The sequence below is a fragment of the Elgaria multicarinata genome, chromosome 5, assembly GCF_023053635.1.
Source record: "Elgaria multicarinata webbii isolate HBS135686 ecotype San Diego chromosome 5, rElgMul1.1.pri, whole genome shotgun sequence".
Classification (NCBI taxonomy): Eukaryota; Metazoa; Chordata; class Lepidosauria; order Squamata; family Anguidae; genus Elgaria; species Elgaria multicarinata.
This window is the reverse complement of record NC_086175.1, coordinates 2,738,060-2,755,708: the sequence shown is the minus strand read 5'-3', so window position 1 is coordinate 2,755,708 and position 17,649 is coordinate 2,738,060. Positions and strand designations below refer to the sequence as shown.

At 41.3% G+C, this 17,649-nt stretch overlaps 1 protein-coding gene across 1 annotated transcript in view; it reads left to right on the top strand.

Moving 5' to 3' along the window:
• CFAP99 (cilia and flagella associated protein 99) overlaps positions 1-17,649 on the top strand; it is a 118,319-nt gene that overhangs the window by 43,033 nt on the left and 57,637 nt on the right. The window contains exons 4-5 of the mRNA XM_063125899.1: positions 2,491-2,603; positions 5,985-6,153. Coding sequence (XP_062981969.1) covers positions 2,491-2,603; positions 5,985-6,153 — 282 coding nt within the window. The remainder of the gene's footprint in view (positions 1-2,490; positions 2,604-5,984; positions 6,154-17,649) is intronic.

The window sequence follows — 17,649 nt, the reverse complement described above, 5'->3', positions numbered from 1 at the left end:
TTGCACAGCACTTTGAAGATAAAGTTGCTCAGATTCACCATGAATTGGACACCATGCTTAATGCAGCTCCACTAATAGAGGTGTTCAGAGTGCCATCTGATCCAGATGAGTTTCAGTTACTGAGGCCCGAGGATGTGGACAAGGTGCTTGGCCAAGTTCAGTCAACCACCTGTGTGCTTGCCCCTTGCCCCTCATGGCTCATTACATCAAATAAGGAGGGGATCACTGGCAGGGTTGAGGAGGTTGTAAATGCCTCCCTGAGAGAGGGAGTGATGCTGGCATCTTTAAAAGAGGCAGTAATCAGACCACTCCTGAAGAGTTGCAGGACAACTCCAGGCACTCTTGAATGAAATGGATTATCTAGATCCATTTCAATTGGGCTTCAGGCCTGGTTTTGGAATGGAAACTGCCTTGTTCGCCCTGTGGGATGACCTTTGCTGGGAGAGGGACGGGGGAGTGCGACCGTATTGATTCTCTTGGACCTCTCAGTGGCCTTCAGTACCATCGACCATGGTATCCTTCTGGATAGGTTGTCTGGGCTGGGAGTTGGAGGCACTGTGTTGCAGTGGTTCCGCTCCTAGTTGAATGGCCAATTTCAGAAGGTGGTGCTGGGGGATTATTGCTCTTTGCCATGGCATTTAGGCCATGGGGTTCCACAGGGCTCTATTTTATCCCCTGTGCTGTTTAACATTTACATGCAACCACTGGGAGAGGTTATCCGGAGATGTGGACTGAGGTGTCATCAATATGCGGATGACACCCAGCTCTACCTCTCCTTTTTATCAAACTCAGGTGAGGCAGTGGGTGTTCTGAATCAGTGCCTGAGCATGGTATTGCACTGGATGAGGGCCAAGAAACTGAGACTCAATCCAGACAAGACGTAGGTACTATTAGCAGGTGGTTCACCTGTCCAGCTAGGTGATGTTCACCCTGTTCTGGACGGGATTGCACTCCCCCTAAAGGATCGGGTTTGTAGTTTAGAGATGTTCTTAGATCCAGAACTGTCACTTGAGGCACAGGTGAACTCAGTAGCAAAGAGCACCTTTTATCAGCTTAGGCTGATATACCAACTGCGCCCTTATCTGGACGGAGATAGCCTAGCTACCATTATCCATGCTCTCATAACCTCTTGTTTGGATTACTGCAACAAGTTAAACGTGGGGCTGCCTTTGAAAATGGTCTGGAAACTTCAACTGGTACAAAACAGGGCAGCACGTTTATTAACAGGGACTGGCCAATGAGACCACATCACTCCAGTCCTTTTCCAACTTCACTGGCTGCCAGTCCAGGTCCAGGCCCAATTCAAAGTGGTGGTATTAACATTTAAAGCCCTAAATGGGGCCAGGCTATCTGAAGGAACGCCTCCTCCCATATGTACCTGCCTGAATCCTAAGGTCATCCTCAGGGGTCCTTCTCCGTGAGCCCCTGTCAAAGGAAGTGAGGCAGGTGGCTACCAGGAGGAGGGCCTTCTCTCCTGTGGCACCCAGCTGTGGAATGAGCTCCCTAAGGAGGTTTGCCTGGCACTTACACTATATTCTTTCAGACGCCAGGTGAAGCCTTTTTTTATTTTCTCAGCATTTTAACAGTCTATATATTTAACTTTAACTTTGCTGTTTCAAATTTATATTTTAAATTAGTATTTCTGCACTGCTGCTGATTTTATCCTGGTTGTGCTTTTATATTGTACTTTATATCATGTTTTTATACTGTTTGTTTTATACGTTGAATGGTTTTAATTTTTGTGAACTGCCATGGGAGCTTCCACTATTTGGAGGTATAAAAATGCAATAAATAAATAAATATACTTGGGGAGAGGAACATATGCTTTCAGCAGTGGCATCTGAACTATCTGACAGTTCCAGATGATCAGCACTGGAGGCTGAGAAATTAGTAACCAACGCAGATCCCAGCATCATGACTGGCCCTGAGCCACAGCCCAAGCCCAATGTATCAGGAGCTCTTGAGCCAGGTATCCTTGAAATCCATCCCCTCGGTGCCTGTGCAGTCTGATGACCTTATCCCCTGCATACCACAAACCTGCATCCCCATGGTGACTCAACAGTGTAGAGAATGTGCCTGGAAGGAAAAGGTTGAGATCCAGTGAAGACTCCTGCTGGAAGGAAGAGGGTGAGAGGCAATTCCCATTAGTTTCTTCCTGCAGCTTCCCACACCATGACCCACTCTCTTTAAGAGGGACCTCCAATCTTCTGGAGCAGATTTTCAGGAGGCCGCAGTGGGAAGGAAGAATCACAAAAATTATCTCCCCTCCACTACCTCTGGTGGTAGTGTCCTGTAAGTGGAGAGTCTGTGCATGGAGTTTCAACTATGGATCTAACCATATATGCAAGATATCCAGTAATCTCAACAAAATTCAGATAAAGGTTTTGTATTAAATACAATTATAAATACAAAATATGATCTACATTTTAAAGCAATTGCTTTGTTTTCTCTGTGTTTAGTTCCTTCCATGAATTAGTAAATTCTTTTTAGTTCCTTAGGTTCTTCTTTAATGTTATGAATTTACGCACTTGGATAAAAGATGAATGGAGCCAGATATATGATTCTGTTTACGTAAATGACAAATGGATCGAACCATTGCAAAGGTAAGTGTTTTTCACTGTAATCCTATACATGTTCACTCAGAAGTACATTCTGATGAATCTAGTTGCACTTACTCCCAGGAAAGTTTACATACGTTTGGGATAATCTTTGATAATCTTACTTGTACCCAAAAATCTCAGTCAACCATTTTTTAAATTTATTTTTATGAGACAGGCAGCATAGTCTCTGCCATGTGAATTCTACCATGTGGATATATAGAAAAATCCAGGATTGTAAATGGAACCTCAGTGCTGGGGAAAAGGCGGAATAATAATAATAATGCTATTTTGTGAATCAGATTATAGTTTTGGAATTAACTGACATTAAATAATAGTAAGTCTCCAGGGCCAGATGGAACTGAGAAGAGTGTTCTTAAAAAGGTCAAATATGAAACTGCTGAATTACAAAAGATATGCAATATCTCTTTAATAATAACCTCCTTACCAAAATAAAGATAATGTAATTTAATTAAGCTAAGATACATTGTCAGTATTTTAGCCAGTTCAAATGTCATAAGGCAGAATGGCTCAGAATTCTGGTTTATCATGAACAAACTAAGCATGCAGATACATACTGCTTGATTACTCCTGTTTGCCTTCTCCTGCCAGCAGGAACAGCTAAACAAACCAGGCAACCTCTGTCCGTGCTTTGATTAGCTTTGCCTCTGAACCAGGATCTCTGGCATGTTGCTCTTCTAAGAAGCTAGAATTATGTGCCAATTCTTGAACAGCTAGCAGCTGAATTTCAGGATGATGTTTAGGATGAAAAGAGTTGAAAGAGAATGCTCCTTCCCATCCCCTGCTTGTTTACAGACACATTCCCACTGGCTCTCTGTTGAGGAATGGGTAAGAACGGGAGGGGAGGGAAAGAGGCAGAAGAGACTGCCTTCTCCCACACTTGAAATAACACCTTTTTGTACTCTTCTGTTCTTATATTCTTAAATATAGAGTGAGCATATGCAGAATGTGCAAGGATTCAGCCAATGAGTCTGTTTTCAATACTCTGAGCGTGCACTAAGTGCCTTTCCCTAATCCCTGAAACCTAGAGTTCATGCAAAATGAGGAGACACAAATGACAAAACATGCTTAGGGTTGGGCTGAAAGGGTAGCCAATTCTTTCGACAGGAATTGGGTGGGCACCGTATTAAGCCGATAGTACCATGCTCACAACTCCGGACTTATTTCTGAGTAGACATGCAGAAGTTCAGACTGCAAACCTCCCTACAAAAATAACTTGTGCTAGAATTCTATGCACACTGTCCTGGGAGTAAGCCTCATTAAACATAATGGAGCTTAGTTCTGAGTATGTGTACATAGGTTTTATCTCCCCTCCACTTCCAACTGCCCCCCAACTCCTATTTTATTAAAGCTTTCTGTTCATAGGAACATAGGAAGCAGCCTTATACTGAGCCAGAACCTTTGTCCATTAGCTCAGTATTGTTGACACTGACTGGAAGCTGATCAACGAGCCAGTGTGGTGTAGTGGCTAAAGTGTCGGACTGGGAGTTAGGAGATCCAGGTTCTAGTTCCCAGGTTCTAGTGTGGGCTCTCCCACACTAGAGGCATTCAAGGGGCAGCTGGACAACCATCTGTCAGGGATGCTTTAGGGTGGATTCCTGCATCGAGCAGGGGGTTGGACTTGATGGCCTTGTAGGCCCCTTCCAACTCTGCTATTCTATGATTCTATGATTCAGCAGAAGTCAGAGATTCCAGTTTGAGGCAGTAAAATCAGATGTTGTATGAAATACCGTATTTCTCATGCACCTTCCCTCTCTTTCTTCAAAATGTCATTACAAGCAAGCTTCCAACAGTGGCCATGAAAGAGCTGAACAGTAGTGGGAGGAGAAAAATGAGCAAACCGTGAAAGGAAAGGTAGCAGTCTCCCCTCTAGTTTAAAAGGCTGGTGCGTACACACTACACTTCCTACTGGTCTGCTAAGGGAGTGATTCCTTATTACCTGTAAGGTTACTGAGATTAGAGGGAAGAAGCAGGCTTGTATTAATGTAGATGATGGCAATTGGGGCAGTTCAGAAGATCCGGAGCCCGTGCCCAGGTGGCCCTTCTAACAATACCCCTGCTGGATAGTCAGAAGTAAGTCCCACTGTGGGCATATTCTCAGGTAAATGTGCAGGGGAATACAGCCTAAGAAATCATACAGACTACAGACATATATTTAGTCATACAGACATTTTAAATTAATATAAGTCAATATTTCCCCAGAGCTGGGTAAAAGCAAGTGCTGCTACATGTTTGTCCAGAAGCAAAGCCAGGCCTAGGTGCACCAGCAAACTGTGCACCTGCTCTTTCAGAAGGAGAACAGGTTGAATGCCTCTTCAGATCAGGCTTCCCTTCTACCATTTGTATCTTGAGGGGACTAAGCTTCAGGTTGTTTTCTCACATCCAGCTCTTCACTGATCTCCAATACTTTCAAGACTTCCATGGTTTCCTTAGAATCTGATGTAAAAGGGAGAGATGAGTGTCAACAGCATACCTATGGCACAAAACTTGGGACGACCTTCCCCAAGACATAGATGTCTTGTAACATAGAGTAGAAGGCAAAAGGAGAGACTTGCTCTCAAAGTACAAACTACTACAGCTGTTTCGGACTGTTGGATTCTTTCTTCAGGAGCGATCTTAAGCTTCAAATTCTACAAAATAACTGAAGGTGTTCGTTATCTATCTGCCACCATGAGGCTGATATGAGGCATCATGGCTAGTATTTGCACAAGCAACTTTAACCGTTCCGAAACACATTGACTGTAATAATTTTTAATAGTTTGCACTTTGTGAACTAGTCTAGTATTTTGCATTCTTTTTCATTTCTGAGCCTCCCTCCTGCTTTTTGAATAACATGGAGTACAAGATGGAATCTTACAAACCCCAACCTCTGGCATCTATGATCAGGAATTTTTTTTTTTTTGTAAAATCTGTGAGAACCTAACAAAAGGGGGGCTGGAGTTGGATGTGTCACACAGGTGGAAATGTCACCCCTGAAGGGCATGACTGAGTCGTCCTGTCTGGACAGGGGCCTTGTTGACGGGCTAAAATCCCTTGACAGCTTTTATTCAGGGGAAGGGCTATTGCAGCCACACCTTCGCTTTTAAGCAGTTGCGCAGACTTCCCTGCACGTTCCATTAGGCAATTATGTATAGGGTGAAATCTAATGGTGCCTGTCCACTGACAGAATTGGCACCCTTGCTGGAACAGGATCCCCCTCCCTCCCTCTGCAGCCCCCAATTGACCCCAGAAGGGTGGCCAAAGTCAGCTCTGAAAGGTGTGGGGGTACATGGAAGACTGGGAAATCCATTGCTCAGGTAGGAGGCCGCCTTTGCAATGTTGGATGGAACTCAAAATTGAAATAAGGTTATGTATTTTTGTTTGAAGATGGCAGCCAAAAGTGAAACAACTGATTGATCTACTTGATGATAAGCTAGATAAAGACACTACTAGAACTTCAAAGATAACTGAACCAAACGAGTTTCACTTGACAATCCCTAATCCACGAACAATACTGATTCCTGAGCAAATCCAGCAACAAGAGAAAACAAAACCTGTGAGTGCTATTTATTTGGTTTTTACAAAAAAAAAGAAGTTTGTCTGAGTTTTGAAAATATCTAAATCCAAAAGAATTTAAGGTATTTTAAGATTAAAATAACAAGTTGTTGAAGGAAGCATTCCATATTAGTTATTGAAGATTAAACCTGTGACAAACCCAGTTATCTGTGGGCTCATCTACACCAAGCAGGATATAGCATTGTGAAAGTGGTATGAAAGCGGTATATAAAAGGCAGGAACCACACCAAGCACTATGTAGCTGTATGGAAGCGGTATATGGTATGTTTCAATGAGCCCCAACAGTTGACAGTGCACTTCAAAACCACTATAAAGCAGTAGTGTGGCTCCTGCCTTTTATATACTGCTTTCATAATTTTATTTATTTATTTATTTATTTATTTATTTATTTATCATACTTATAATGCTTTCATAGTGGAATATCCTGCTTGGTATAGATGAGCTCTGAGTAATCTTGTTTGTCTTTTGTAACACACAAACTATTGTGTAAAGAGAAGAATCCATATGTAACGAAAAAACAACAAAGGTTGGCTTTGGGACCACAATACCTGATGGAATGCTCCTGACATGAACCTACCTGTGCACTGTGCTCAACATCTAAGGTCCTCTTCAGAGTGCCTACTCCGAGGGAAGCTCGGAGGATGGCAACAAGGGAGAGGGCCTTTTCGGTAGTGGCCCCCCGACTGTGGAATGATCTCCCAGATGAGGCTTGCCTGGCGCCAATACTGTTATCTTTCAGGCGCCAGGTCAAGACTTTTCTCTTCTCCCAGGCATTTAACAGCATTTAACAACGCTAAGTTTGCTTTTTAACAGACCCCAGAACTGTTGTTTTTAAATGGATACTGTTGTTTTTATACTGTTGTTTTTATGTTTTGATGGTTTTAAATTTTGTATATTTTTAATGTTTACTGTTTTTAACCTCTGCCCAGAGAGCTTCGGTTATGGGGCGGTATATAAATGTAATAAATAAATAAATATTCTTGTGACACCTTACAGACTAGCACATTTATTATAGCATAAGCTTTTGTGATGTAGGAGGAATTTTCTTTTATTTTAAGAGGTACTGAACATAGGTGTAGGTTCCTGCAATACCTTGCAACAGTGCTGCTTAAATTCCTCACTATAGTAGGTGTAAGGAAGATCCGGAGATAGACATCCAGAATGATTGACCACTCAGACTCACAAACACAATGAAACTGCTAGAATTTTAAAACATTTATTAAAACAATTTAAGAAAGTTATAGTCAGACAGACACACGAACCTCCATTTAGCAGAGTAAATTAATATACTCACTGTTAGGAATGTACTCGGGGAGGCCTTCTCGGATGAGGATGAGGAGGAAAACACTCTGCAGGAGAGGGAGTGTCTGCTCCCACAGTCGAGCCAGAGATGGGCTCGCAGAGGGAGGATGATCCCAGAACAGAGGAGGTGCCAGAGGCACAGGTTGACCAGGACCTGGCCTTTCCTGAAGTTCCTAGGGAGGTGGAGGTAGAGCCGCCCAGTCCTCGGGAACGCTGACGGCACAAGCGAGTGGTACAGTTGCAGTCAGTCAGAAGGAGTGTGCGCGTGCACAATCGGCAGGAGAGGAATGCGATGCTTAAATAGCAGGTTGATGTGATGAGGCACAGCTGGGGGAGAGGGCGGAGGTCATCTGCCTGGATTAGAAAAGGAGGAAGCAGGATGCCTTGCGCTTCCTGGCAGACACCTGGGATAATTCCTAGCAGCCAGCCTGTTCCATGTTCTGACTTTGCTTCACCGGACCTTGCTTCCTCCGTTTGGATCCAGCTCTCGACTTTGGCCTGATTTACATTGCTTCTCCATTTCGCTCCTGCCTTCGACTTCGGACTGAACTGACATCGCTTCTCCGTCCTGCTCCTGCCTCCCTGTGACCTCGGACCAGCTGACCACGCTTCCTAGCTTCTCATCCAGTTTGTTATCTTGGTCTCGGACTTGACAACCCTTACTAAGCTCCTGTTCCAGATGCTGCTGACCTGAACTCTCACACACCAAGACTCTGAAACCTGACCCTGCTTCTCGCTTATCTCATTGTTGTACTGGATAAGGATTTATTAGCCGGGTAATTAGAATTGCCTAAAAAAAACTTAAAAGCAGATAATGCTTGTGGCTGCCTTCCTAACACTCACAGATTTCTGGAGAACAAGACAAACATAGACAAAGGCAGACAAACACAGACTCTGCGAAGGAGCTCTTCTTCACAGAGGGACTCCCATCTCTCCCGGGCAAGGCCAAGGGCATGTCTACACCTCCCACGATCCGGGAGGGAGGGTCGAGGATCTCACGATATGCTGATTGCAAGATCCTCCCCCTGTGTTCACACACGATGCGCAATGTCCAGGGAGGAAGGAGGACATCGTTCCTGCCTTAAAAAAAAAAAGGACCTGGAGCGCACTTGCGCTCTAGAGCAAAAGTAAGTATCATTGTTGTTGTTTTTAAAAAGCCCCGCTCCCCTCCCCACCCTCGATGGGTACAGAGTGCTTGAAGAGCTCCATGCCCTGGGCCTGGCTCCCGGCTCCTTGCATTTACTCGCAAGGAGCCATGATGAAACTGTGACAGCCTCCCACACCTCCCACATCCCGAGACTGCAGGAAAAACCGAGAAAAAAGTGTATGGCGATATCCTGGGGAAATGGAGGGATCATCCCTGCCTGTTCCCGGGATCCACTGTGCGTCATGTGGATGCACAGGGACGATCCCTGGGATATCGTCTGGTGTAGACATGCCCCAAGTCATGCCTGAGGGAAAGGGAAGACAATTCCCCCCCCCCGGTGCTCAACCTTAAATGACCAATTTGACATCATCAATTCCTCCTATTGACGTCTTCTGAACTCTTAAACCCATTGGACCGCCTCATAATTTAGACCATCCTCTCCTGAAAACCTCCTCCCCTTTCTCAGTTAGTTATTTATGACAACGAAAGGTCAAGTTCCCTGTTCTTGTGGTTAACCTGCCTGGGTTACTTTTTTGTTCTTAGGTACAACGTCACCTGTCCTTCACCCTGGACCCTTCACCTAGTTACAGTTAGTACATGTCACAAGTTCTTAAGACCAATGTCTTTTGAGCAATACCAAGTTGCAAGTCCTCATGAGTGATGACTTTGAGCAACCTCAAATCATATTTCCAAATCATTTTCTAGCAGGCCTTATCTAAATTAAAACATCTAACCCTTATCTAAACTAAAGCATTCTATGTGTGAATGCTTACTTGCCCCTTTACTATTAAAGCACTTAAGAGAGAAAAAGACCAACTAGAAAAAGAAACACTTCATTAACTTGAAAAAAACCCTGTTCTCTAACATACTGAAGATCCCGAAGAGGCAACCAGCTAGGCAGCACAAATGAAGAAATAATCTTACAGTGGGCTACAGTCTATTCATCAGATGTAAGAAGTGTTCTCCACTCCATACAGCTAAATCTGGTGCCTTTCATTGTAACAATTTCCAGAGGAGTTAGTCTATTGCAGCAAAAAATCAGCTATTGGATTCAGAGGTTGATAAATGTCTTGAATTAAGTCCTTAATTTGATTTTCAGTGACTTGTTTTATTAGCCCACGATCCCGTACCATACACGTGGGCTAATAAGCTACTTTGAGTATCATATTAAGCTACTTTTTGTCATTTGACTCATCCTCCCCACCCCTTTACTTCTGCACTCCTCCCACCTGAGCAGTGGCACTGTTTCACCTCTCAAGTGCTGGATGTTTGCAGGATTGGGACAAAACTTCATACAGAGCCTCCCCCAGTCAGGAGGAACCCAGTCCACTATCAAAGTGCTGTGCCATCCCTCACCAAAGAGGGAAAATCCCTTGTGCATCAAAAAGAGAGAAGTGGCTAGAAAACCTTGAGGGTTTGCAGGATCGGGACTAAACTCCACGTACGTACAGCCTCTCCTAGGGCATGTCTAGACCAGTCATTATCCCGGGTATCATACTTGTGCATTCAGATGATGCACAGGGGATTCCAGGAACAGGGAGGGATGATCCCTCCGTTTCCCCACGATATCGGCAGGCCCTTTTAGCTCGATTCTTCCCACGGCCTCGGGATTCTCTCAAGACTATGGGAGGCGTGGGCGCCTGTCTCGGCTTTGTCCCATGTCCTCGCAAGTAAACACAATGAGGCAGGAGCTGGGCACGGAGCTCTTCAGATGCTCCATGCCCATCGGGGTGGGGGGAAGCGGGCGTTGTTGTTTTTAAACTTAGTTGGAGCGCAACTAAAAAAAACTGTAAAGAAAAAGAAAACGGCAGGTGCAACATCCCTCCTTCCTCCCAGGATGTTGCATGTGCATCTGGACAAAGGGGAGGATCTATCGTGAGATTCCCCCCTCTCTCCCCTGGTCTTGACATGCTGCAGGTCAGGAAGCACCAGATCCGCCATCAACCTCCTGAACATTTACTAGATTCAGTAAATTATTATGTATCTCTATCCTTTACTTCTCCAATTTACTGTATCTCAGTTCAGCATTTCTAAACAACTGGTGAGGGACATTAGTTCAATTAAGCATTAAATCACAATTCTCCCCTCCGAAGTAGCTACTCCCACTATCAGAGCAATTTTGTTATATTGTTGTATAGATATATCAGTGTGTGAATATATCACTGTGTAGATGTATACACTGTATCCTAATTTCCTTTCCTGCTTTCGCTTTGACTTCAGGCTCCCTGAACAGTAATCATCATGTATCCCCCTCTCCCACCCCCTGGCCTATCTCTTGAACAGTTGGGGGGGTACCTTTTTCACCCCAAGGGCTACATTCCCTTGTTACTATCCTGCTGGGGCCAAAGCAGTTTGTGAGTGGGGCCAAAATAACAAGTGGGTAGGGCCACCTCACATACATACTCTCCCTTATAAATACACACACACACACATATGCATTCATGGAATCATAGAACCCACCACCTCCCAATCTACTGAACAGCTCTTACAGTTAAGTTTCTTTTAACATTTAGTGAAAATCTCATTCCTTGTATTTTCTATCCATTGGTTTTAGTCCTGCCGTCTGGAGCAACAGAGAACAAGTATACTCCATCTGCATGAAAGCCTTTCAGATATTTGAAGAGCACTATCACTTCTCCCCTTTATTTATTTATTTATTTATTTATTTATTATTAAAACATTTGTATCTCACCCTATATCACTAGGATCTCAGGGCAGCATACAAATAAAAGCATACAGTATAAAACAATAAATAAATAATCTTCTCTTCTGCAGGTAAACATACCCAGCTCTTTCAACCATTTCTCATAGGACTTAGTTTCCAGACCCCTCAAAATCCTGGTTGCTCTTTTCTGGATCTGCTCCAAACTGCCAATGTTCTTCTTAAAATTGGGTTCTCCGTCATAGTCTTTGTGCATCACGCATATGGGCTGTGCCCCTGCATGGAGCCTCAATTGATGAAACATCTAGAAGGATGCAGACAAGCTGGAGCGTGTTCAGAAGAGGGCAACCAGGATGATCAGGGGTCTAGAAACAAAGCCCTATGAAGAGAGACTGAAAGAACTGGGCATGTTTAGCCTGGAGAAGAGAAGATTGAGGGGAGACATGATAGCACTCTTCAAATACTTAAAAGGTTGTCACACAGAGGAGGGCCAGGATCTCTTCTCGATCCTCCCAGAGTGCAGGACACGGAATAATGGGCTCAAGTTAAAGGAAGCCAGATTCTGGCTGGACATCAGGAAAAACTTCCTGACTGTTAGAGCAGTGCGACGGTGGAATCAGTTACCTAGGGAGGTTGTGGGCTCTCCCACACTAGAGGCCTTCAAGAGGCAGCTGGACAACCATCTGTCAGGGATGCTTTAGGGTGGATTCCTGCATTGAGCAGGGAGTTGGACTCGATGGCCTTGTAGGCCCCTTCCAACTCTGCTATTCTATGATTCTATGATCTATAGCTGAGAAGAGTTTTGGTGGGAACCCTTCCCCCCCCCCCACTGCACATGTCCTAACAGGTTCCTGCTTGTCTCTTCAGTTGTCTTTCGACTGCCTAGCTGGTTGCCTCTTCGGGATCTTCAATATGTTAGAGAACAGGGTTTTTTTTAAGTTAATGAGGTGTTTCTTTTTCTAGTTGGTCTTTTTCTCTCTTTTTCCTCTTGTTCATCTTTAAAAAAAAAAATCCCATCATTTTTTCCTGTTTGTTGGAAAAGCCACAAGGCCCCATTCCAAACGTGTGTGCAGTTTGGCAGAAAACTTCCATCCATGGGTGGGCACTCTCTTTGTCTTCTGTGTCTAGGGGAAGCACATTTAGTAGAAACCTGCCCACACTGCATGAGTTTCACTAAACAAACAAAGCAGAACAGGTCTGACCACTTGAAGGCAATTCTTTGGCAGAAAGCATTGGAGGCAGCGGACTCCATGAAGTCCATGGTCTCAAAACTGGTTTCCTCTTTTACTTGAAGCTGTCTTCCTCAGAGTGTCAGCTGTGTCTGACCCTAACCATGGGTAGGACAGATCCACTGATGCCAGGAAGACCTTTGACTATTTCAGCTGCTAAGAAAATCTCCAAAACAGGAGTTTTGGTACTGAAGTAGGTCGGTGGACTTCAACCGATATTAGTTCTCAGAAACCTGAACAAATTCATCAAATCCCGCAAGTTTCAAATGACAACACTGGCCAATATCTTGCTGTTTCTCTGACGGGGTGGGGTGGGGGTCTGGTTTGCAGCAGTCAACTTAAAAGATGCCTATTTCCATATTGCTATATAATTTTTAATTTTTAAAAAATATAAGTTTAATTTTTTTTATTTTCTCCAAATACTAACAAGTAATTGTAACAAATACAGTCACACACATAACATCATCAATACATCTGTAGATAACACAATTAGAATATTGTATCTATTATTAATTGGTCCATTTCTATATCACATTAGAATCTGCTAGTCCCAAACTCCTGCTGATTAACTGAAGGCCCATCTTCAGTATCCAATTCTAAACAAAACATTAAGAATGGGTTCCAAATTACTACAGAATTATCCTCTTTCATTTCCCCTCTAGCTATACAAAAATTACTGGTTAATTTATCTGCCAGCATGTCTGGCCATATTCTATCAAGATATTTCTGGAATGAAAGTCCTTTGGCATTTCCTTAAATTCTAGCGATCACATAAACACAACACAATAATAACAATACATTGACTTAAAATACTACATAATAATAGAATAATAAAATAATAAAAATAATAAGCGCACCCCACCCCCAAGACCATTATTCTCCTTTCCAAAATTGTAACGATTCTTGTGAAGGTTTACACCCTTTCCCTGTTTTTAACACAAACCCCATAAATGGTCTCCATATCTCTTCAAAGTAATTTCGCTTCAATGCTCCTTTCTTAACTTTAATACTACATGTAAGCCTATCATTAATAGCAATATCCCAGACTTCCTTATATCATTCTTCTATTTGATTTTCCCCTTGTTCCTTCCATTTCCTGGCTATCATCAATCTAGCTGCTGTCAATAGGTTAGTTATTAATTCTTTACAGGTTTGCGTACATTTAACCTCATTCATTGACAACAATGCTACATTTGGACATATCTCTAAATTCCATCCTATTGTTTCATTTATCTCCTTAAACACTATTTGCCAAAACTTCTGTATGCGTTCACAATTCCACCACATGAAAATAAGTGCCAGTTTCCTGGCATCCTCTCCAACATATCGTAGGATATTTCTTATCAATCTGATTTAACCTTGCTGGTGTTAAATACCATTTCCATACCAGTTTATAATAATTTTCTTTTATTCTTAGAGACATAATCTTCAAAATACGCTGATTCCATATCTTATCCGAATTCTGCTTACTTATCTGTCTTATTATATCCTGGTCCCATATCATTTTAAAATGCTCTTGTTGTTCTCTGGTTTCCAGCAATATTTTATATATTCCACTCATTATGCCCTTACCAACTACCTTTCCACCCTTGTCCTCCCTTTGTGTAATCATCTTTTCGAACTCTGTGTATTCTCTACACTCTTTATTCTCATTTATCCATTTCTTTGTCCATTGTTCTAATTGTATCACCTCAATCCAGGAGGTTTTCCTCCCTCCTAGTATCTCCTTTATTCTCTCTTTGCTATCCATCTTCACCATCCAGTCTATTAATTTAATTATTTCCCTTTCCCTTAATTCCTTTTCTAAATCCTTCTTTAAATTCTCTGGGAAGTTTCCCATCATTACCACTGGAGTTAAGGGGGATGTTGCCGGCATCAGTTTTTCTTTATATTTTACCCAAATCTCTAAAATATTCTTCATCAGAGGGTTCTCAATTTTTTCCATGTCTTTTTTCTTAAACTTATTTAAAAAATATTTTCCAATTTAAACTTCAATTCTTCTGTTTCCCACTCTAAACAGTCTAACTCTTCTGATCCTATTATCGCCTATTATATATCTTAATTGGTTAGCCAAATAATACCACCTTATATTGGGAAGTCCCAATCCTATTTTTTGAGATTCATACCATATCTTCTTATTAATCCTCGCTTTCTTATCCCCATTACAATAATTATTAATTATAGTTTGCCAATACTTCAGTTCTACTTCCGACACTTTAATTGGTAACACACTGAATAGAAAATTTATCTTTGGTTTAATTTTCATTTTAATAATCGCTATTCTGCCAAACCATGATAATCTTATCTTCCTAAACTCCTCTATCTTTTTCTTAATCTCCTGCTTCAATTTATCAAAGTTCTTCTCCAAACCCTTTAGATTTTTTAATTACCACTAAGTATTTAATTGATTCTCTCACTTTAATATTTACTTTCCTGCTTATCCCACCCTGTACTTGCTCCTTACTATAATTAAACAGCATCATCTTTGATTTAGACCAATTAATCTGCAACCCTGTCATTCCCCCGAACTCCTTCAAATGTTGTTTTATTCCATCCATTTTCTCTAAAGGCTCCTCTATTGATAGTAAAGTATCATCTGCGAATAAACTTATTTTAGTCTTTCCTCTATACCCAATCCCTTTAAAATTTTCATCCTTTCTGATAGCATTTGCAAGAGTTTCTATTACTAGCATAAATAAGATTGGGGAAAGGGGACATCCTTGCCTTGTACCTTGGGCTAGTGAGATCCGTTCTGTCAGTCCATCGTTAACCACTACCCATGCATTATTTCTTTGATATAACTTGTTTATCAGTCCTTTAAATCTTTCACCAAATCCCAATCTTTCTATTATCATTTTTAATGCTGGCCATTCCACACAATCAAAGGCTTTAAAAATATCTAGGGCCATCAGCCCCGCTTTTAAATTATTTTTCCTTATTATATCTATTATATTTAACACCCTTCCAATTAAGTTTGACATCTGTCTTCCTGTTACAAAACCACACTGATCCCTATTAATATATCTACAATAAATTTATTCATCCTTTTTGCCATTATTGCTGTCAGTATTTTTGCATCATGGTTTAACAAAGAGATAGGTCTATATGAGCCTGGATCCGTCAGGTCTGGTTTTGGAATTAATATAATTAAGGATTGTTCCGACGATGGTGGGATCCCTTCCCCTACTTGTATTCCATTATATAATACTTCCAATTTAGGTATCCGCATTTTCTTAAATATCTTATAATATTCTGGTCCCAACCCATCTACTCCTGGGGACTTCCCCCCTTTTAGCTCGTCAATAACCTCCTCAATTTCCTTTCCTGTCACTGCTCATTCCATCTCCTCCCTATCCCCATCTTGCAATCTTATCTCCCAATGCGTCTCAATATATTTTTTAAGTCTTTCCGGGGAGCTGCTCTCCGAAGTGTACATCTTCTGATAAAATTATTGAAATATTTCCAATTTCTCCTTCATCAAATTGCAATTTTTCCCTGTTTTGTCCTTAATCACCCCAATCAAACTCCTTATTTTTTTTTGATTGCGCGGATCTAGCCAGCATTTTAGAATTCTTATTACTATATTCAAAGTATTTTCTTTTTAAATAAATCAAATCCCTCTGTGCCTTCTCAATATTTCCTTTCTCCCATTCCTTCCATTTTGCTTGCAATTGCGCATAACATTGCTTATCTCTATTTTATATACTTCCCTTCCAACTCTTTAATCTCTTTCTCTAGATTCTTCGAGTTTTCTTCCTGTTGTTTCCTCCTTTTACATGTCTCTCTAATACAAATCCCTCTCATCACTGCTTTCATCATGTCCCATAATATAGCCTGAGTGCATTGTCCTGTATCATTAATTTCCCATATATCCTCCATTTCTTTTTCAATTTTTCAATTACCTTTTTATTATTAAACATTCTAGTATCTAACTTCCACTTTCTGGCATCCCTATAATCCCTCTGTATTTTAATATCTACATTAGCTAAGGTGTGAGCCATTATTTTAATAATCCCTTCCATATTTAATATTTTTGACACTAAATCCTTTGATATAAAAATATAATCTATTTTAGAATAATTCTTGTGCACTGGTGAGAAAAATGTGTATTTTTGTTCTTCTCCCTTGACCAATCTCCAAACATCTTGCATCCCTTTCCTTTTCATAATTTTATTTAGACTTGTAATATTATTACACCTTTCTTGTTCAGTGGGGTTGGATTTATACTTCTGCTTGTCTAACACCATGTTGAAATCCCCAGCAATAATCGTTGAGCCCTTTTGTATTCCCACCATTTCTTCAGACACCTGATTATAAAATACCACTTAATTCTCATTTGGGGCATACATGTTCATCAATGTGTAATTTTCTTGTCCCAAAGCACCCTATACTATTATATACCTACCCCTTTCATCTTCTTTCACTTTCATTACATTAAAACCACATTTCTTTGAAATTATCATCGCAAGCCCTCTCGATTTTGATGATCCATATGCCTTTTCATAGGTGGCTGACCTCCTCGAGTTCATTAACCCCTTCTTTTACTTGATGCGTTTCCTGCAAAAAAATAATACCAGCTTTATCTCTGTTCAATACTGCTTCCACTCTTCGTCTCTTTACCACTGACCCCAGCCCATTAACATTTAATGTTGTTATTCTCAATCTATTATCCATAAGGTTACTATATTTAACACTTAATTTTAACTTAAATTTAAATTTTACTGTTTTAACTCTGTATTTTAATTTTATATCAATTTTGCTGCATGGTTTTTATCCTGGTTGTGCTTTTTATACCATATTTTGTATTTGTGCTTTTAACGCATTGGTTGTTTTATTATGGTTTTAATTATTGTGAACCACCCAGAGCGCTTCAGCTATTGGGCAGTATAAAAATGTAATAAATATTTCTTTTATGTTGGCCCCTTGATGTGAAACACATATATAGCCCTTTCCTGGCTGCTCCCAGCTGCTCCGCATCAGGCCATCTGGGAGGGCCTGCTGATATGAGCCTGGATCCTGCAACTACTTTGCAGCCAGCAAGGTGCAAGAACCTGACAATTAATTGCATTAATTGAAACCAAGTAGCTCATATTTGGGCAGTTTTATCTTTTAATTATTTTATTGAAATTGGTTTTC